General features: G+C 36.4%; 1 protein-coding gene across 1 annotated transcript in view; it reads left to right on the top strand.

Moving 5' to 3' along the window:
• LOC102221082 (ELKS/Rab6-interacting/CAST family member 1-like) overlaps positions 1 to 23,145 on the top strand; it is a 164,597-nt gene that overhangs the window by 54,775 nt on the left and 86,677 nt on the right. The window contains exons 10-14 of the mRNA XM_023331286.1: positions 1,144 to 1,332; positions 6,794 to 6,835; positions 7,766 to 7,959; positions 8,278 to 8,283; positions 17,519 to 17,612. Of these exons, the coding sequence (XP_023187054.1) occupies positions 1,144 to 1,332; positions 6,794 to 6,835; positions 7,766 to 7,959; positions 8,278 to 8,283; positions 17,519 to 17,612 (525 nt within the window). The remainder of the gene's footprint in view (positions 1 to 1,143; positions 1,333 to 6,793; positions 6,836 to 7,765; positions 7,960 to 8,277; positions 8,284 to 17,518; positions 17,613 to 23,145) is intronic.

Here is a 23,145-nt window from a genome sequence, read left to right as displayed (position 1 = left end):
TGGTGCAATAAACAGTAAATCCCTGCTCTGCATCGGCCCATCTGCTTACCCAGAAACCACTTCACATGCAGCCTACGTACAATTCAGCTGTGACGACGAGAACTTTGGAAAGCTCTTCAGAGTTTGTGGTCAGCGCAGGGTGTGTGTAATGTGTTTACAAGGGCGAGTGTGTGTGTTGCTAATCACAAACTCTGTCACAAACCTGGTCTTGGAGCCAGTCGCTGGCCACAGCTCTGTGGTTCTAATTAACGGGCTGGGGCATTGTGTTTATAGCTAGCCTTACTCGTTACTGTAGTTTGTGTGTGTTTTGTTCTCGTCTGTCTGTGATGTTTGTGATTTCTCTTGTTCTTATATAGAGTCCAAAGTAAGGCACCTCGCTGAGGCATGTTATATTAACACACACTGCCCTCTTTTACTAACCCCTCAATTATCCAGAGATATATAATACAGTGGGTAAAACACCCAGGACTTCTAAGTCAAGTGGTCTCCATTACTACCCAGACTCCATTGCTGCAACATGCCAGGGCTTGTTAGGATATATTTGTCCAATTACCAAGATTCAAAGCTGCCAATCATTCAATGGTGCCTCATGGTTAGCTTCATTGCCCAGATTTAGATCTAAAAAAAACGCTTTAGTAATTACCCCAGCCCACAAATAAACACACACCTTAACACACACTTTATACACACTTAGCATACTTAGGCACCTGCTTACAGTCCTGCAGCTGATTATGATTACAGAACAGACGTTGCTTTTCATCAGTAGACAGTGTGAAGTTGTTTGGTGTTACCTGCAGCACTGTCCAGGTCTTTAATACAATCATAAATAGCAGCAGCCATATGAGGTGATCAGAATCAAGTAGAACAGCAGGACAAGACAGTGTTTTATTGTAATTTATGATTGGCACTTGTTAGATTCTCATTGGCCTTGATATGAAGAGTTTACTGCTGTCCCTCTAGTGGGGATGATTGATTGTCCAATGATTGATTGTTCTCACTAGAATAATCATCATAGTGAGAACACTAGATGGAATACTGGTTGCAAAAAATAGCATTTATGTTCTCACCTTAGATTGATACTTTGATGCAACTAGTCACTTGAAGAGATTTTCTGAGAATATTAACTTTTTCTTACCACTGTAGGAGCGAGTGATTGAGAACCTCCGAGACCAGAAGGAACGAGAAGACAGGGTGAGGCTTGAAGAGATGGATCAGATGAGGAGAGAGAACCAGGAACTGAAGGAAAAATTGGCTGCTCTGCAACCCCCAAAGCTGTCTCAGAGCCAGGTCACCAACTCCATCTTAATCCAGAACCAGAGGCCTGATGGGGAGGTCAGTGCACAATGATTCTAATGCGCTGTCTTCTGAAACTATGAGATATGTTGATAAAATATGATTGTAATAAAAAAAAAAACCTCATTTATTTCTGTGATTCAAACTAAAGAGAATACTCATCTATAATTTCAACATACACAAACCATTGCGGATCTTTTTACTTGCGAGTTAGAAAGGTCTGCCAAGATGGTAATAGAGCGGTCTGATGGGACAACCCACTTGCTTCCCCCCAGTCCGATCATGAATTTTTCTGCGCTCTTCCTGAGTGTCGCATTAAGACTGTGGGAGGTAAATATTCTATAAGTAGGAAAAAACAGATATTGGGTTTTGACTAACTACAAAGCATTATCAAAATTAACATAAAAAAACTCTTTAGATATGCCAATGTATGATATAAATTTCTACAATGAGCGTTTCCCTTTTTTAATTGCATTAATGAAGTAAATTAACTTTTTAAAATGACTATGTTAATGAAAAGGACCTGTCCATGTGTGTATGTTAACCACGGCTGGTTAATGTTACTTGCTTTATCCCTTATTCTGTGTGGTCTACAAACACACAGCTCAGTATTTACACAGCTTTCATCTACAGTATTACTAATTGCATCGTCTTACCTCCCTGTGAGCATCCACAAGGCTGTTGGTAGTTCTCTAGAAGAAAAGTCTGCTAGTACTATGTCTCCTCAAATGAAGGAATAAATTAAAAGTGTCTGATTTATAGGCATAAAGAATCCCTGTTTCCCTGTTTTAAAGCCATGTTTTTTTATCCTTTTTTTTCCTCCTAAGCTTACAAGCCTAGACAGAGTCTGGAGCTGGCAGAATTTACGAGAATGTTTTATTCCTCTTTTTTTATACCCATAAAAATGGTACACACATCTTGTTGTTGTGAAATGATACCTTGCTGGATGTTGATGAGGCACCACATAAAAGTGGCAGCTGCTCATCTACTCTGTACCGAACAGATACACATTCTGACAGAAGTTCTGCCATTATTTGACTATTATGTAGGCTCTGCAGCAGTCAGACTTGTTATGTAAACTTGCAGAGCTTCCAAAAAGCAAATGATGTCTGCATATTTTTTTTAATGTTTGTGTGGCAAGGGTTTTTTTTTTCCTCTGCTTGTGCATACATGTCAGCACAAAAAACAGCTGTCTGCGTGTGGGGGCGTGCGTGTGTGTGTGTGTATATGCAGGTATTTGTGTTTATCTTTTCAAGTGTTTTGATTTTGTTGTTGTGCAGTGACCTGGGAGAAGCTCTGCTACTCTATTGATCACAAAACAACTGGCTTTCAGTCCAAATTTTGGTCTTCCCATTCATAATGCCGGGCAAGATAGGGTCAGATGTTGCTAAGTCACTAATTTAAAGCCATAATAAATGCCACACGTTGCACACAGCCGTGGGAATTTCTCAGGATAGTTGTGAACATGCAAAGTTAATTCAGCTTAAACAGGATGTTTAGAGATAGATTAAATACAGAGGATAAAATTCAACATCCTGTCCAACATCTGGTACATGCAATTGTGACACTTATTGAATAAATCAAGAGATCAAACAAAGTGCAACATTTCCTGATACACTTTGATTTTCATTTGGTGTTAATATGACCTCTCCACATGCACCATTTGAATTGGTATGTCATCCAACTGTGCTGTTCTTAGTGTTCATTGGTTAGAATAGAATAGAATAGAATAGAGAATAAATTGGGACTTTCCCTGTTGGTGCTTACTAAAATACCATTCTGATTTGTTGCAGCCAGTCTTGCTGCTTCTTGACAGAAGTGGAACACAGAAGAAAAGTTTACATGTTTGTTTATAATTCAAGTTAAGCAATGAGTATATTTTCCTTCAAGATCAGATTATGTATATATATATATATATATATATATATATATATATATATATATATATATATATATATATATATATATATATATATAAGATTTCATGATTATTATACTGTCAGATAATGTTTAGTCAGTAAGAGAGTGCAGTTTGCAGATATCTTTTGTCTTTTTACCTTTATGAAACACCATACAATTTTTATCTTCAATGTGACATAATATCTCTGTGTGGGAGTTGTTTTTATAAGCTGCTTATTGTTAGTTAGAAAAACTCATGCTTACAATAAATGTAAGAAAAAGAAGACATAGCCTTTTTTCTCACCCTCTTATTTTTAATTAGATTAAACCTATCCAGTATTGGATCAGTAAGGCTTTCCAAAATGTTTTTTAGTTGCTTAATACCAAAACAATGAGTAATATCCTTTTCAGAGAACATTTTTATTCTTACTATGTGTTTTATTAATTTGGGAACTCCTAGATAATAATGGCTCGGCTTTGTAAGCTTCTGACACCTCAAATATTCAAATGCTTTCTTATTTGACATAAGGGGGGCTGTTGTGGGTATAGACAATGAAGTAATGCATGGCTGAAGGAACCTTATTAGTTCGGGTACAAAATATTGAATAATTACTTAATCATAAGTAGCACGGGGATTTCATGCCAATGTGCTCTGCAGAAACAAGAATTGACATTAGGTCATAATGACAGTCATTATGATCTAATGAACAGAGGTCATAAACCTAACTGAAATACCTGGATGACAGCATTAAGTTATGGGTATTTTTGTAGCATGAGACATTGGTGCACTTCACAAAATAGATGACGTATGAGACAAAAACATCATGAGGAAGCATTGAAGCAAAATCATAAGACATAGGCCATCAGAAGATGTAGAAGTATTGGTCTTCAAAATGGACAATGACACAAACCATGCCAAACTGGCTATAAAGCTGCTTGAGTAACAACATAGTCAGGATTTTGTTGTGGACACCACAAAGCTCTGATCTTAATTTGGGGGCAGAGCTTGAAATGATATGTTTGAACAAAGTGGGCTACAAATAAAAATGAACCAAACCAGATTAACAGATTAACTAGTTAGCGTGAGACTTGCCAGCGGAGAACCGCCCTTTATGGCTCATAGTCACGGTACCTGCAGATGTTTTTACTATGCACTCAGATGAGCTGTTTACTGTGCTTTTAATCTGTACCTCAGAGCTTTGTTGACTATGCTACATCCTCTTCCTCTTTCCATAAAACAGTATTTGTTGAGTTTACCAAAGGATGTCTGGAACTAAACATGAGCCTTTTGAATTGAAAGAAAAAACAACTCAAAGAAGGAGTTGACCATTTTAGGGACAGTTAGCATAAACTGCCCCCAAACTCCCCTCCTAAATAGTTTATTGCTCCTCAATAACCTCAACATTGAGGTTGTGTTAATTTTCTCTTCTTTTTTTAGATACGTTTTATTTATATTTTAAAGAAAGACATTCATATCCAGGCTATGGAGCCCTGCTTGGCAATTATACATAGGCAATGTATTTTTTAGAATAAAAAAAATATTTTTTTAAGAACACTTTTTTTGCAGTTTGCAAGCTTTTGAACACATATTACCTTCTTGAGGTCATGCCAAAGTATCTCAATGGAATTCAGGTCAAGATTTTGACTAGGCCAATGCAACGTCTTTTTTTTCTTCTTCAACTGTTCAGAGACGGACTTGCTGGTGTATTTTGGATCATTCTTTTACTGCAGAAGCCAGGTTGACTTCAGCTTAAGGTTATGAACAGATGACCGGACACATTCAGGATATTTTGTAGACAGCAGGATTCAAGGTTCCATTTTTCACATCAAGTATTTTAGGTACTGAAGCAGTAAAACAGACCCAGACAATTATACTACCTCCACCATATTCTACTGTTGGTATTATGCTCATTTTCTGAAATACAGCCATTGTTACCAAGACCAAAGCACAAAGTGTTGTACTTTGGTCTTTATACTGTCTTTATACTATATAAAGACATACCTTATATAGTATGTCTTTATATAAAGACATTTAAACAATGTAGATTCAGCATTTTGTTACCCAAACAATATTGCAGCTGAGGTACTTTTTTCATTAAATTATTCTTTTCTACTGTCTGACTTTGAGAAGAGAGAGCTGTGGGATTAATATAAGAATGATGAATTTATAGCAATAATAAATGTTTTGTGCCAATTTGAGCAACAACTGTTTAACCAGTTGTACTGCACTTTGAATCTTGGCTATTGAGAAATTATTGCTTCCTGGAGGCGTGGACTCTGTTGATGTTTTAAATTTTACCCAATTACTAACCGCGTATGTTTGCCCGTGACATATGTAATGTGTAAATTCAACGCTATGAAGCTTACCAGAAATTGGCTGAGCTTTAAACAATCTTCCTCTACCCAAAGAGAAAAGTGCCGAGCCAAACGAGGAGGCTGTTAACCTTAGTTCAATATTTGGAAGAGTGGCCAACATGGACTGAATGGCTTTGCTCATTTCCTCCACTGCTATTGGTAAAACAGATGATGTTGCAGAAAATTGGGCTGATTGGCCTGGTACAAAATCTCCTTGAGAGAATCCAAGCAAAGGGGAGAAAGCCCAGACCGTTCTGTAAGTGAGATTTTAGGGTTAGAGTGGAATTGCACAAGAAAGCAATGGCCAGACTAATTCATCAGTTGCTGAGCTACCAGTTGGTAAATGTCTTGTTTTTAATAAATGAAAGCTCCAGTTTACTAATGATAAACAAAAACAAAATAGAAATGCACTTTTGTTTGGCAAGAACACAACTGTTGATGCCTAGCATTAATTTTGTGTCACCAAAAAGAAGTAGATTAGGACTTTTTAAAAGGTAGCTCAGCAAATGAAAGTTATTTTAATTTAAGTTAAAGTTAATTTAATTTATTTAAAAGATTGTTTTAAATACGTTTCTCAGGGCTGCTGGAGATGAAATGACTTCAACTTAATTATGTCCTCTGAAGTTAGTGAAATGTGACTTTGAGTGTAGAAGTGTTTGTGCACATTAACTTGATTTTGTTTAAATTAGTGGCCTCAGCTGTCTCAACAAGTTTAAAAATTTTCACAAACAGTTGACAGAGAGAGGTAGAGTTTTAGAGGAAAAGGGAGAAGTTGAGAGGAGGATAATTCTAGGTTAGAAAGTGCCTCTGGGATATTTTTCTCGGAGAAGAATCGATTTAGTGTGGTTGAAGGAAAAGAGGGATCCAAACCAAAAAAAAAAAAAAAAAATCAATAACACTGTGATGTGTGGTGTTCTTGTAAAATCACAGTCAAAACATCATGGGGAGTCAGTAATTTTGGAATGATAATGACTGAACTCACAACTCTGCATGAAAAATTGCCCCGAGGAGGCAAATGATTGAAGGAAACCACAGGAAAGAAGGCATTAGAGGGGGGTGCTCAAACCTGAGGGTACTGATGGCTTCTGACAAAGATGAGTTTACATTCTCACAGTCTTTGCTGTATTCATACCACAGCTGACAACACTTAATATTCTGCTTAATCAATGCAAAACTGACCAGAATGCATGATGGTTCCTTAGAAAGTCTTATTTTTAATATGCAGTATTTCTTCATTAACCTTTAGGTTGAACCCAAAGTAGATGGTTTTCCAGCAGTCAACCCCACGGTATGTTCTTTATTTTGTGACTGTTGTGTTTGGTCACTTGTATTCATCAGCAACTCACATATATTTCACAATTTGACCTTATAGTTTTTCTAACAGCAACATAAGAGGATTCCTGAACAGCCTGGATATGGCTGTAATTTTAAGCATTTTTCAGGATAAAAGGAAGTCTTTGATAATTAAAGAAATAATATAAACTAATGAAGAATTCAGGTGTTCTCAGTTTATTTTCATTTTTGCATCCATTTCTCCATCCATGTGTCCATCCTGGTTATTGTGCATTTATCTGAATCAGAAACTTAATATGCAAGTGTAGCTTACTTTTGTAAAACATAGGGATGCAAATTGCTTGTCCAGCTAAAAGTTGGAATTAAACACGTATATTGAAAATAACAGAGTTTTCATTAGTGTGTGTCTAAGCATAAAATATAGGAGCGGGAGAAAGTATTTAAACACCTTAAGCATTTTTGCATTCTGTCGCATTATAACCCCAAACTTTAATGTATATTGCTGTGAATTTATGTGACAGACCAACACAACTGTGTTTATTCCCTTTTCATCTGATGCTCCAAGATGAAATCTTTTGGAACCTATATGATGCCAAATTCCTTTATACAGTCCATTTATATGCAAGTTCATGACCTCAGAGGCCTGTACTGTATATTGCAGCTTCAGTTTCCAATTAAAAATGGCAATTTAATGGGAATTTCTGCTTTTAATTGACCCATTTGTTTCAAAGCAAATGACAATGTAAATAGGGAGTTTTAGTCACCTGCATTGTACATTACATTATCAAAACCTTTGTCAATCAAGTGTACTCGAGCTGTACTTTCAGCATAAAATGTTTAGCCAAATATTTTTACAATATGTCTCTGTCTTTTTTCTGTTCACATCACTCACCCCACACTTACTCGCACACGTGCAAACCTAAAGACCCCAAAACCAGAGGAAACTGTCAGAATCTGTCCAGACATCGCAGATCGTCTGAGGCTTCTCGAGCAGGAAGTGGCCCGCTACAGAGAGGAGTCTGGGAAGTCCCAGGCTGAGGTGGAGAGGTTAAAGGGAGCGCTTAAGGATGCAGAAGTGGACAAATCATGCAAGGAGAAGAAAATTACTGATCTTGAGAGGTGAGGGTCAAAAAGTCACTGACATTCACGTCTATCCCAGTACATGCACCATCTGGGTGTCATCAAAGAGCAGCCCTCTTCTTACTGACCGGATCTTTAAAAGATCCCAGATCATTACAAAGTGCTTTATTTATAAAGGACTAATCCTTCAGATATAAACCGTTCAGGTTGTATATTCCTTCCACTTAAAACCACTTTCAAATACTCCTATTTCTTCTCTTACATAATCCTTGTTTGGAAATACATGCTTGACCTATTTACGTTTACCAGTTTAATAATTTGATTTTATATCTTATTGTTTTTTGTATACATCTGAAGACCTGGGTAAGTAGATCCATAGGTTTCCTGGCTAACACACTTTCATACAGTCTGCATGTTCATGTGTGCTCTTGGAATCCTCTCATGCGTGTTGATATTCATTAAGTTTCTCACGAAGTGCAAATTTTGTTATCCTATTGGTAGGCATACAATCCATTCATGGGAAACTGACTCAGGCCTCATTCCAGCAAGACCATCAGAACCTTTATGTTTTCTGATTTATAGCACTGATATGGTTTTACTTTCTGTTGACTTTTGCAAAAATTCTTCACATTTCATTGTTATCAGGGCTTCTCTCATGTGTGTTTTCTCCTACTAACACATAGCATTTGTGTGCTTTCACCCCAGTTTCTTTGAATTCAACAGGTAGAAGATTCTGTTTCCATCTTTGCATTCTTGTAAACATATTTAGGGATGTGTTTGTTTCTTGAGGTGTGTGTTTTGTGAGTTTACCAAGCAGCACACCGCCAGCGGCATGCCAGTGGGAGGTGGTGTATCCAACCCAGACACTGGCTGTTTATACTGCTCTGTTTATTACTGGCAGAGTGCTACTCAATTATCATTTGATTTATGGATTGGCATGGTGTGTATATGTACCTGAATGAGTAGCTCTTTAGTGCCTGTTCAAAACCACTGTGTGTGTGCTTTGTGTGTACATTCAATTCATGTGCGTCTACACACAAGCAAGTTGAATACAAACGTGTTCATACACTTTCAACCTTCTTGCACTTTCGCTCACAGTACGGAAACACAAGGTAATGCAAAACTGTAAAATAGATAAAAAATTAAGCATGGTTTCAAACACAACTCTGAAAATTGTGGCAAGAATTTGAATTCAAGACCCCCTGATTAACTATTTTGTTGAACCACCTGGAAGAGGTTTAGGGCAGGTCTCTACCAGATCGGTCAGATATGGAGATGGAAATTTTTACTCTGTCTTCTTCACAAAATATTCCAATTGGATCCATTGACACAGATTTTTTGAATCTTGACAAACATTTTCAGTTGATATTAAGTTTGTACAGGTTCATTGTAACAATCAAAATTATTCACTACTTCAATTATTGAACTCTGTGGCATCGATGTGAAAAAAATTAAAATGTGCAAACAGTATTAATGCTATATTAATATTGACCAGACACATTATGTGTGAAAATAAGCTTAAAAAATATCATGCATCATTTAGAGTTAGTTGACTGAAAATTACAGAAACATTTCAACATCTGTGGCTGGTTACCTCTCTCTTGTTAGCGCTTACTGGCCCCACAGGTGAGCTCTCAGTGACTACATTTGAGAAAAGTGAGAAGTCAGCCTGGATACTTGATCCATCCTGGTTTCCTCCCTCATTCATCAGCCATTATTCACATTCCCTGTTTTGGAACAGCATTCGAATGGATCGGCATCAAATAACATAAGAATACAGTAGCTCCTGCACATCTACTGCATCGAGCCTCTATTATGTTTTCGTGTGTGTGCATTCATTATGCCTCGTCCACAGATGTGTGTGTTGTTTGCATGCAATTGCTGCAAGCCACACATGTTGATGCTCTCTATCTGAAGCCAGCCAGGAGTCATAGAAATAGTTGGAAGGGTTTCTTTTTCCCTCAGCTCATCTGTCTTTTTAGGGCTGTTGTCTCATTAGTGTCAACTAGGCTCTCCTATCAGCTCAACCCTTCCCCTCTGTTCGGCACACACAGGCCAGAGGTCAAAGGCAAACCTACCACAGGTTATCAATAGAGGGTCCAGTATAATCATATAACACAGCTGCACATATTAATAAAAATGTGCTTCCAACGTTGCAATAACATGTATCAGTTCTCTTGGCAACAGCATACTTTTTTCCTTTTCCGTTTAGATAAAAATATTAAATATTTGCACACGAGTAGCCGTGCACATGTGTTATGTGACAGCATGGATGGAGTGTGTGTGTGTGCTGAATGGACATCTGTGTCAGAGCATACGATATGTAGAGTGTCTGAGCAAAGGATGAATGTCTTTTTAATCGCTTTGTTTCTGTTGGATCTAAGTTAGCTGACTTATTAACCACCATCTGAGCAGAAGGAGAGGATAACAGATGAGCACAAAGACACTTTCTCATCCATCTGAAAACAAAGCAGAGAGGGGCAGGTCATTGTAATAAATAAACTTTAACAAAGGCAAGACTATTCTACAGCTGTCTCAAAGCTTACACATATCAATGATTTAATGGAAGTCATTTTATTTATGTGTAATCTAATTTATTAGAAAAGAATGAGTGTATTTAACAGGGTGGCATATTAGAAGGTATCTTAATCACAGCTCCAGTAAACTGAAGCATATCAGGTTTTAATTATTCTCAAACAATGGTGATTTCTAAAGGCACGAATGCATCAAACCATCAGCAGTTTTTAGTGATTTCAGATGAATGCCATGCAAAAGCAGTCAAATTACAACAGCAAAACTTCAATGGATGTGAATGATAGACCAACACAAAATAGTGCATACTTGTAAAAGAAGATAGCTGCTGTTGAAGGAAACCAAAGGAAATCTTGTTTGCATGCCACAAGGCACAAGCCAACATGGGAAACATGAAACAGAGGGTTGCTTGGATAGATGACTCAACTTAGTCTAAAGACATAAAAGTGTTTAGATCAAAACCAACACTGCAAACCACTCTAAACACACCATGTAGCATTTTGGTGGCAGCATCATGAAGCTCCATCTGAATGTAAGAAAATATAAGTCAATCCTGGAAGAAAACCCGTTAGAGACTATTGGACTGGATCAAAGGTTCACCTTTCATTTGGGTCACAACCATAAACATTGAGGCCCTGCTAAAGTAGTTTGGATTAGATCAAGGCGTATTCATGTTTTAGAAAGTCCATTCCTAAAATTAATTGACAATATGTGGCTAGATGTAAAAGTTGCTGTTCACATATGTTCCCTATTCAAGTTTGAGTTTGAGCTATTTGAGCAAAGAAGAATGAACAACAGTTTCTCTTTATGCACTGTATGGAGACATTCTCCAAAAGACTTCCAGTTGTAACAACACAACTTGCTATTTAGGGTTTTGTTGTTTGTGAAAAAGAGAAGTTAAAAATCAATGTATACTTTATGTTCTACTGCACAATTACTCATTGCTATCTGTTGATCTGTCACATAAATCCCAATAAATAGTCTAATGTTTGTGGCTATGAAATGAAAAAATATGAAATAGTTCAAGGGATGTAAATAATTTTACATAGCACTGCACATGGTAGCAAATGATGAGTTAAAATGTGAATAAAATGCCTTTTTCTTTGGTCGCTGGTAGATATATATATTTTACCTGTGGGATTTTTTAAATAGTTTTTTTTTACATAAACCTTTTTACAGTTCTACACAATTAATTAAAATAAACCCCCTCTTTTCAAATAAATCAACTTTTCAGTCTCACCCTGCCACAGAAACATATAGGGTAAGCACTCTGGTATGTGAGGGAGGGCTCAAGAAAAAGGGAGGTGTGTGTGTAGGTGTGCTTGTGGGAATATCAGTGGGAATGTGTGTATAGCAGTGCCAATGGTCAGCTTGTGAGTTGCATGCATTGTAGGGGAATTTACAAAGGGTCCCACATGAGGAAGAAATTAGTAGTTGGTGGCTTACAAATTCTGACAAACAACAATTTTCATTCACACAAACACACAAATACAAGTTTTGGCCTCTTTCCTGTGATTATAATCAAACACCAGATGCAGTAATACCTGACTGAATGCCAAAACACACATAACCTCAAAAGTGTTTTTTTGTAATATTTGTTCATGAAAATATTTGTAAACAGTGTTTCTGCTGCAGGTGTTGGTACAGATTAAGAATCCATTTTAGGATTAGCATTGACTTGCATATTTCCTGCTTTGCTTCAGAACTATAAACATGTCACACCTGCAACAGAAAGGGTGTGTTTTAACAAAATGGTGCTCAATTTATATCATCACATTAAATTTTATTGTATTTAAACATATAGAGACTTAAGCTTAAGCTTTTTCTTCTTCACTTGTTCATTCACAAATAGATACTCTCAACCTTTCAGAACAGCATAAAAGCCAGTATCCTAGATCAAACTACACATTCCCACAGTTAACTTGACCTAACAACTTTATTTATCCTGCAGATTTTCACTCTTTTCCCATGAATATTTTTATACTTACTTTACATAACTGCCAGCACCTTAATAAACTTTCATGGCTTTATTAAGGCGATGTAGAAGAGACTAAATTTCATTTGGTGGAAAATACAAATTGGAATATTTTCTAATAAAATGTTCTTTTTAAACCTTCATTTAAAATGGAAAAACTATGTAAAAGTTTATTCTCCTTTGAGCTAAATCTTGCTTAATAATATGATTCTGAATTATGAGCACAATTTCCTGCTGCTGGCAACTCCTCAGCCACAGTGATGCCACTGTTTTCTGTTCAAGGGAACATTAACTGTTGTCCTCTGGGTAGACACGAATGCACAAAAAGGCAGTTTCACTTGTAATGTGACTTTAAAACATCAAGCTTCTATGATTTAAATTATGTATTTTCCAGGCACATAGTGCTAGTTTAAAACACAATCAAGTAACTATGTTACCTTGAGATGTTATAAAAATGTGGTACATATAATATATTAAACATGAAATAAATTTGACTTTGCAGTTTGCCAAGTGTGACACGTTGAAATTGGTCTCTGTCTCTTTAAGAAGCTCCTGTTCTCTCTGTCATGCCACTTTTAGCATGTTATTACAATACATTTGCATCTGTCACTTACAACTGTTCTTAGGAGTGTTGGACTGAGGAGTAGTTCATTTGATAAGCTCAGCAGAATTGAACATAGGAACAATTATATTTTCACATATGGCATAGCTGATTTGTACATCTCTTTCTCTTAAAAAAGCATTTTGTCTCCTTCCTGAAGAGTTCTTGATGGCTTAACGTCTACTTGGTGTTTCTACTTGCACACAATTATTTGAACAGACGAATGAAGTACATTCAAGTATCTAGAAATTGTATCCAAGTATTAACCAGAATCCTGTAGGTTGACAATTATCTTCAGAAAATCTTACCTGATTTTCCCCAAATTTTCTTTGATTTCACAAATGGAAGCAGTGTGTTTGAGGTGTCGAACTAAATGATTTACTTTGGCAGCCCGAAAATGAAACTGCTTGTGTTGGAAAGCGTATATGTGCAGCTCTCCAGATGAATAAAGAAAAGGGCAGTGTAAAACATTATTTATTACGCTGAGGTCAGGGAAATAGGTGCTTGCTACTCTCTTGCTCTTTCTTCATTTTTCTCTGCAATGACACATGAAAAATGTGCTTTATTTCAGTAATAAACTCTGAATCCTCCCTCATCCCCTTGCACCCTTCCCAGCCTGTATACCTGACTCTAAGTGCCCTCATTTGCCTTCACCTAGGTCAAAACACTTATATTCATGTTGTACAGAAATATAGGGGCATATCGGCTATCAAACGGGACCAACATGGCCATTAGTTTGTACACCTGTGCCAGTAGAGGTTATGTTTGTGATAGCTGATATGCCCTCGTGTCAACTTTGCTCTTCATGGATATGCCTCTAAGCTTATAAAAACAAACAGAGTGATTTAAATCTATCCGAGCAGCTCTCTCTTGATCTGTATGTGTGCACAAGAAAATTGAGAATGTGTTTTTGTTATCAATTTGAACAGGAATAAAAGCTCACCAAATTTAAATCAGCTGTTAATAAAGTAACTCTTAAGTAACTCTTTAGTGTAACTCTTAATTACTCTAAAGACACTAACCACAAACACGAAAAGAGGTGAATTAATGTGTGGCTTTCTAACGTGGGATTTAAACATTATCAGAAATGCTGAGCTGTCTGTTGTAATTTCTTACAACAAAGTTTTCAATAAAATGCTGTTGTGTGTGGCAAGGTTGAGTGAGGCAATGAATACAGCATCTTGTTTGCCAGACTTCACCCTAATTGTGGAGCAACATCAGTCATGCACACAACAGCACATACCCACATCATTCCTGAAGCTGTGACAGCAAATATTTGCCCACATGTGGGAGCTTCTTGTAGCTTTTGCCCAGAGTAAACACAGCAGTGTGAATGTAGAGTAATAATGCGGTACATTTTAACAGCTGCTTGGTCACAGTGTGTTTGTATGGCTTGAGGGTTCTCTTACGCACTAATTTGTCACTGTCAGCTTTATAGGGAAAAAAAGCACTTTATCTATTAATTAATTGGTCATATAGATGCATCTACATAAAATATTTTTGAAATGTTTCAATATGTGAAACTTATTATATAGATTAATTACAGTAAGACTGATGTTTTCAAACCTCTATTTATGATGTTTTTTCAACTTAGAGCTAATGGAACAATATTGAAGATCAAAATATAAAAAACAAAAAAAATTTCAATAAATTGCTATAATTTATGTACGTGCCTCCTGTTTGGCTTTTTGCATCGGGGCTGTATAAGTTTTGTTCTGTTGTTGTTATTGTAATTTTTTTCCTTTTCTGTGTATATAATCAAAATATCTAAAACATATACTATTTAAAAACAATTCTAATCCAGAAATGTGGGGTTAATAAACAACATTGTAAATTGTATATCCTTAATCCTTGCATGGCCTTAGGTGGAATGGTGCATATTTCCACCAGTCAGGGGGCTGGAAGTGACGAGTAAAACATGGCTGTGCAAAACATTTGATGACAAGCTCAGCTATAAGACATTTTCTTATAGCTGAGGCCTACAAATCTCTGGAGGGATTTTGGCTCTTTCCTGTGTACAGAAACTCCCTAAACTCTCTGGGAGAAGGAGGATAAATACTCTCAATGACATGCGATTGATTGTTTAATTTTGTAGGGATTTCTTTTTTCAGCATTTTCAGTTGATAAATGATCTTTTTTCATGAAAAAACCTTTTGCATTAAAAAGCTGATTCATAAAAGTTCATTTTATGAAGCGATTGTTTAATTTTTTAGGGATTTCTTTTTTCAGCATTTTCAGTTGATAAACAATCTTTCTTCACGAAAAAAAAAAAAACATTTGCATTAACGAGCTGATTCATAAAAGTTCATTTTGATGAAAAAAGGCAAACTTACGAAAACAACACTGCACCAAATAAGTACACCTTTATTTAATATCCCCGTAAAACCAAGTCCATTTTAGCATCAGTTTATGTTAGAAACAAAGTTTGCTGTCACTGTTAGATTTTCAGGAATGTGTGTTTGTCGGTGCACATACTTGCAACACTGGGTTATATATTTTGTTTTGTTGTTGTTGAAAGATTTACATCAAAGCATTATACCTTTATGAGTCGAGTCTTGTCTTGTTCATGTCTGCCAAGCTATAATGAGTCAACACACACAGAACCTTTGTCTGTGCCTGATTTATTGCCTACACTGTGGCTCAGCTGTTTAGTTGCATGACAATAACAGTGCAAACATTGCAATAAAAAAATAAAATTACCTTTGTGCACATGAAGCAACGTGTTTTTAAATCTGGTCACAATTTAGAGCAATAATGTTTAATTTTTGTAACTATAAAAAAACTATTTTCATATACGGTACATTTGAAGTTATTTACATATGTATTGAACAGAAAGGTTAGGCCCTTTTTATTACCGTATAATAATTAGTCTAATTTATTGTCCAAATTATTTTGATTTTCTTTTTGCAAGAATTAAAGGATACCTAGGATTATAATGACTTTTGATAAAATGCCTAAATGATCGTGTCTTGACTTTGTAAGCTTCTTACACATTAAACACTGTTTTCTATTGTGTTGCTTAAGTTTTAGAGGCCTGAAGGTGCCTCACTCGTCTGTTAAAACAATTATTGTATATGCAAGTGAAAATGTCCCTTACAAAAGTCAGGTTGTATATTCTGACAAGGCCAGCATGTTTACATTAAGGTGAAATACAAATAAATAGAAGGAATAAACAGCATGGAAATGTCCTGTCATCATACTGTTCAGGAAGGACCTGGGTTCTCTTGGTTTGACGCAAGTGTATTAGCCCCAGAACAAAAACCAAATATGTATAGCCATAGTACTGAATCAGACCAACAAATTCAACATTTATGAGTGGCCAACGCAAAGGTGTGTGCAAACAAGGTAGACTACAAGCCTGACTCAGCTCTGTATGGAGGAGTGAGTCAATAACAGTCTTTCAAAAACAGTAGGGCTTACCGAACAAATCTCTAAGTCTCTCCTCTGAACTCTCCAAAACAGTAGGTAGATTGTGTTTTACCTTGACAGAAATTCAATACAATTCTTCTTATTTATATTATGGCAATTGAGGTCTCAAGACACAGTAAAAGACACACAGATCTAATTTAAATGTAGAAATGTATAGGTTAAAACGCTACAACAAAAACAAGTTTGCATTTTTAACCCGTTTGATGTTTTTCTTTAATATTGCTGTCCTATAGAGTAGGCTATGCTTTATTTGATGTGTTTCTGTTATAGCCAGCCACACTCTGTCAACCCTGCTCATAGTGATGTCTCCCTGACATCAGCCTCTCCAGATATAATATACAGTTTAACCATCTTTAAGTTTGCTGTATTATAATTTGCATTCTGCAGTCCATAAATGTGAGTCCTGCATATGCCTCTGAAACATTTGTACTGTAATAAAGTCCTGATATTTATATTTTTTTTTCTCTAATATTCTAATAATTTTTGAATTTGTGTAATTTTTTGGTGTGTTACTGCCACTTAGCTATAAATGAAATAACTAAGCTTGGAGACTTCCTTCCAGAAAAAAAATAATTTTGGTTCTGTTGGCTGTAGTAGCAAATCTGAACAAATAAGTCGTCTTATAAAGATTTTATATTATTTCATATAATCAAATAAATAAAATGCTCTATTAATTGCTGTTCTTTGAAAGATTTTCAAAATAATACACCTAATACACAATGTCCTAAAAAAATCTAATCTGGATTCAGTCCATCCATTGACTGTCTATACCTTAACCTAACTGATGCTAAGGTTATCAAGCTGTTACTGGACAAACCAAAGGCTACTGCATATGCTAACATATAGACCTACAGTATAAATAAACAAACAAGCTTAAACTTTGTAAGTACACACTGTAAGAAATCCTTACGCTTGCTCAGGAAAAATAAAAGTTTCAAGGAAACCAAACATGTGTTACTTTATTACATAATGATTACCACATAACAATTGTTCTAATTTGTTTTCTTCATCCAACTTTTCATCACTGGTTGTTTTTTTGTTTTTTTTTTCTCTGCTCGAAGGCAAATCAAGTCTCCAAATATCCAGAAGCAGATTGTGCCTGGCGAGATGAGGAAAGATGCCTTGGCCGATGGACATCCACACTCTTTATCACAGGTTGGAATGACATTATGTATGTGTGCAAATGAGTTCATTTGTGGTGTCAGAACAACATCCTCATCACATTATCATACTTAGATTTAGACTTAGACTGACTTTATTGTCATTTTGCATGCACAGGGTGTATACAGAACAAAATTTCATTGCATACGGCTCAGGACAGTGTTTTGAGGTTCCAATGTTGTGAGGTTACTCCAGAATAAAATAAAATACAGTGTAAAATATGAATATAAATATGAATATAAAATATAAAGTGCAGGACTGACAGTAAAATGGAAGTTACTTAGCTATGTATATGTGCAAGGTATGAAGTGGAGACCAGTTTTTGAGTGCAGTCCAGTTAAGAGTTCAGCAGTCTGATGGCAAGTGGGAAAAAGCTGTTTTGGAACCTGGTGGACCTGCACCGGATGCTGCGGAACCTCTTTCCACGTTACATGATTCATGACAGGAACAGCTGTTTCTTGCTTTTCTACGTCTCATCTCTTTCCAAGTCATTCACTTTGAAAGTCATTTGTTTTGGACAGTGGCTTGTCTAAGGTATTTTAGACTTTTTCATGCTTTATCTTAGGACATATCAGTCCGTAGTACAACAAATACACAATAAACTATATGGTGGGAATAATCAAGAACAGAGTTTGTCAGGAGTTTGATGCACAATTTTTGATGTAAAAACTAGGTATCTAATTCTGTGTCAGGTGCTTTACTCTCCCCGCATGCATTACTTGGTGCATGCTTTTATTCTGGGCTGGGGAGATCTGCTGAGAGGCCACTACATAGTGCAGTCATGTCAATTCACTCCCAGAGGGCCAATGATGTAAGCCTCTATATTCCCTCAAGCAAGCACAGAACAGGGCCCTGTCTTTAAGCAGAACGGTTCCATTCTTTTTCTTTGTCCCTGTGTGTGCTGGCAGACCCCATCCAAAGCATTGTAAAGGCTGACAACTAGCCAGCTGTAGATGATTTCATGGTGTTGTTGACCAAAGGAAATACTAATTTTAAAGCATATCCAGTTTCAGATTCCAGCCATTGACCAATTATGTCCCACCGTCTCTTTGGCAGCTGTTTTATATGCCTGTTTGCTGACAACAGATCCAAAGACATAACAATTTTGTTGTTTTGTTTTTTGTTCCAGTTTCTAAGACAACCTTTAGCCTAAATTGTCAGCAAAACTTTAAGTGTAATAAACTCATTTATACCACAGGAAGAGGCATTCAGGAATGTACTGCTTAATTTGTTTGTTGATGACAGGCTTTGAGGAATTTGAAAGTCATCTAATGAAACACAGCTATTTTTTTTTAACAAGACAGCTTTTAAATCACTTTTTGAACCGCATATCTAAATGATATCAAAAATGTGGCTTTTGTTGTTTAATTACACACCGCCAAATACACAGAAACAGTTTATTTGATCAATTAGGCTTTCTTATCTGTTTTAATCCGCATTACAGAAGGAAATCACCATTTAATCATTTCCCGCTTATCCTTCACGGATGGCTTTTTTTTCTTCTTTTTTTTTTCCAAGAAACTCCACTCCACCAGATAACAGAATCACACAAAGAATATCTGTAGCCCTCCACTCTCCCTCTAATCTCTTGTTCGTAAATTGGGGATATGCAGTGGCGATTTCTGAAATGGGCGTTATATGGACATGGTTTCTGAAATGTTGTTCGTCCAGGGCGGCAAACAGGCTAGGACCACCTCTGGGGGTATAGCTAATGTTCCTCAGACTCTTTTCGCAAGTAAATCACAATTTTATATCCTCATATTTTAGACAACAACACAGGCTACTGCAGATATATTAGAACAGTGCACAAGTAACTATACGACAGCCAAAAATAACACATTATTTGAATGATACATCCACTTGTAAAAGGTTACAAATCCTGCTCATTTGCTCGTAGTTTTCTAAAACTCGTAGTTTTAGAAAACTACGAGTTAAATTTAGAACGACTGTGTAAAATATAAGCGAAGTTAAGACCAGCGTTATCTTTACCATCAGTGGTGAAACAAAAATCACTCTTTGATAAAGGAGTTGCATCTGGGACATCACAAATTAGCCCAGGTAATATGTATAACATCGTAGGCGTCTGTCAAATTTTATATGCTAATATTGATGATGACCGAATATAAATACATCAAAGTCGAGGACATGGCAACAAAGAGAACAATTGTTCTCTTGCATAAACATAATTGTTAGTTATAAAACATAAATTGTTGACAAGAATTTAACAGAGAGGAAAGTTACGAGGGGTTTGTGGAACGTAGATGAATATTTAATGTGCCTGTTCTACAAATGGAGGGCCTAATGATTAGAGGGCTGGCATTAATTTGCCACAAACTGTGATCTGGGAACTATTAGACATGCTCTGATCTAAATGGTCAGGAAAGTACAAATCACAGTAAAAGGTCTGAGATATGTTTTGGATCCAGGGGATTTAAGCTTTAGACAGTTAGAAACAAGAATTTCAAATTAGAGCAAAATTTTACAGGAAACCAGTTCACGTAGACAGGCACATTAGTGATGTTTTCATAACTCTTAGTTCTGTAAATTAGAATAGCAAAGAATGAACCCTTTGTGACAATGATGGCTCAGACTGATACTTGAATAAATCACTCTATATGATTAAGATGGCAGTAAGGCATTTATAACCTATCATTATTGAGGGGAAATTATTTAAGTCTGATAGAACATTTCAGCAACAAGTTAGTTCAAACATAACATAATTAGCAATTATGAAACAAGCAACAAAGCATTTTGTCAAATGCCAACAAAGGAATAATTATCATCAAATATACACCAAATATGTTGATCACTGTTTCAGTTATTATTGATCAAAGACAACTCTAAATTGGTGAGGGTTTAGGAACTCAGTGCTTTGGCTGTTTTGCAGTTTTCTGGAAGTTTGTTCCTGATTAGTGACGCATAAATACTGAATGCGGCTTTTGTATGTTTGGTTCTGGTTCTGAGGATACAGAATAGATCAGAAACAGGAGACCTGGTCTGGATGGTTGATAAACAATAACAGGTCTTTGATGTATTTTAGTGCTAAGCCGTTCACTAATTTACAAACTAGCAGGATTATGTTAAAGTCTATGCTCCTAGCTAGTGTACACACTTTAGAGTTCCTTTTGGGGTTCATCTTCTCTACTTTCCTAGTTTTAGTGAGAACTCAAGCAGCAGGGTACTGGATCAGCTGTATGGATGAGTTTCTTGTGAGCTTGTTGAGCCATTCATTATTTTATTCAAGAAATGTTCTCCAGGTGGTAAAAGTCTGACCTTGTAATTATATTCATGTATCTTTGAAGATTCAGCTCTGAGTCCCCTGCTACTGTCAGGTTTAAGGACCAATCACTAGTTTCTAACTGTAAAAGCTGAACCTGTCTGCTAACTGTTGCTCATTCCACTTTTTTGTGTTTAATCTCGGAAAACCGAGATATTATAGCAAGACTGATAAAGGTGAAACAATGCTGTGATTAATATTAATAGTACTAAAGGTCATCCTGAAAGAACTAAGTTAAAATCTGCTGTAAGTGGTTTATCGCTTTAACAAGTGAACAATGAAGTACTTTAAAACTAGGCTCAAAACTGTTTTACCCTGATATCAACCATAAATTATATCAACTGTTTCATGATACTTTTTTCTGCCAGAACTTTAGACAAAGAGTAGCTGTGTTTGGACTGAAAGATAGGAGGCCCAAATTAGTTGTTTTTTATGCAACAGATTAATCATGGTGTGTTTAAAACTGCCAGGAAAAGAACCAGAATCTCATGAATTATTTATCTAAGATAAAAGGGTCTGGCTAACATTGAATAATATTCACAGTCTAAGGGAAACAGTATTTGCAGTGCAGAAAGAGTTCATGTGGGAAACTGTATGTTTAACATAGCATCTTCCAGGCCACTATCCATAAAGATCCTTTCAGTGCAGTCTGTACGCTGCATATTTTGCTTGATCCAGCACTGAAGTTGTGTTATGGCCACTACCTCTGTCTATTTCCCCATGCGGTCTTTCTTCTTTGCCTTTATCTCTGCTTCCATCAGGAACATAGCACGCTCCAAGGGTAAACACACACAAATAAGGTCTCCCTGTCATTTCAGGACAGTTTATGTGGGACAAACCGATAACATCTCTCCGCTCCATTGTCTCCAGTGCACCATGCTGCACTTTGCAAACACAGAGAAAGAACACATCGGAAGTATTAATTTCAATCATTTGCACAGTGTTTTTTTTCTTTTTTCTCTTTTATCTGCAGTGATGAGACAACAACACCTGTCGGTAATCTGTTTAAAGATCTGTCGATTGTTGGAGTAAATAATAATAATAAAAATCAAACAACTGTTATTTCATGGATTATAAGGTTTTGTTTTAGTTACATTTTCTTTTCCTGTTAAATTCTTCTGCTCTTGCACACATGGAGATTGATTTTGCACACGCTGTGTGCTAATGAATGTGAAGCAAGGAATCCTAATATCACAGCTGCTGGAAATATGTATTTTCTCACTCTTCACTAGTTTATAAAAGTGATTGCAATCTTTCCATCAAACCAGAAAGAGCCAGAATCATAATAATCCTTCCCAAGGGCTTTAGGCGATGACTGGTTCTGCACAAACTATGATTTTAATAATTCTTACAACTTTCTAAATTCTGTTATATATTTTTCAAAGCAGCATTCTCTTGTTACTAACAAAACTCTCATTAAACATGTCTGTACACTTTGACGCATACATATAAAACAAACACGCACCGTACATGTGCCAGCACACACATATGCAGACACAGCTTTCTGGTTAGGTTGCACTTGAGAAATCCAGTGGTGGCAGCCCGCTCTCAGTGGGGCGTGTATGCATGAGTGTGTGCAGGCTTCAGGGTGTTGTGTGGGGTCAGACTGGCCCTTGTTGATTTTGGTGCATCGAATTACTGCCTGTCCATCACAACCAATTACAGTTTTGAACTGCTGACACATACAACACTTGTCGGCGTGTGTGCGTGTGTGTGTGTGGGTGTATGTTGCTTACTTCCATCTGTAGTGTGCTGAAAAGAAGAGCCCAAGTTCACTTTTTGTTTTTACCAGCTTTAAGGTTTATCATTATCATCACTGACAGTTTGATACGTCAGTTTTATAAATGAGTTAAAAACGATTTCAAACTAATCGAAAGTATTTTTTGGTATTTGTTAGAGGCAAGTGATAAGGCATTCACACCCCACTTGTGTTTTCCTGGCAATGTCTCATGAAATGATTTTCTCTACATCTGGAGACTCCATTACAATTGAATCCTCATGTGTGACCTATGGTACTGTTTAAAGAAATGCTCTGCTTGCTACAAAACCAAGAACGTGTTTTCTCATAGCACTGCTATTTGAGCTACATACATCACATTTGCATACGTAGGCTATTGTTGTGAACATGTCCAATAGGAGGGATAAGCTCATTTTACCAGATATGAAACTGTCATGTTTGGTAACATTTTTATTTTAGCCTGTTTCCAAGAGCTTTCAGACATTTTAGTTGTCATTCAACTTACCTGGACA

This window comes from Xiphophorus maculatus, chromosome 1 (genome assembly GCF_002775205.1).
Source record: "Xiphophorus maculatus strain JP 163 A chromosome 1, X_maculatus-5.0-male, whole genome shotgun sequence".
In the NCBI taxonomy this organism is placed as follows: domain Eukaryota; kingdom Metazoa; phylum Chordata; class Actinopteri; order Cyprinodontiformes; family Poeciliidae; genus Xiphophorus; species Xiphophorus maculatus.
The sequence above is the reverse complement of the archived record's forward strand: the minus strand, read 5'-3'. Positions and strand labels throughout refer to the sequence as shown.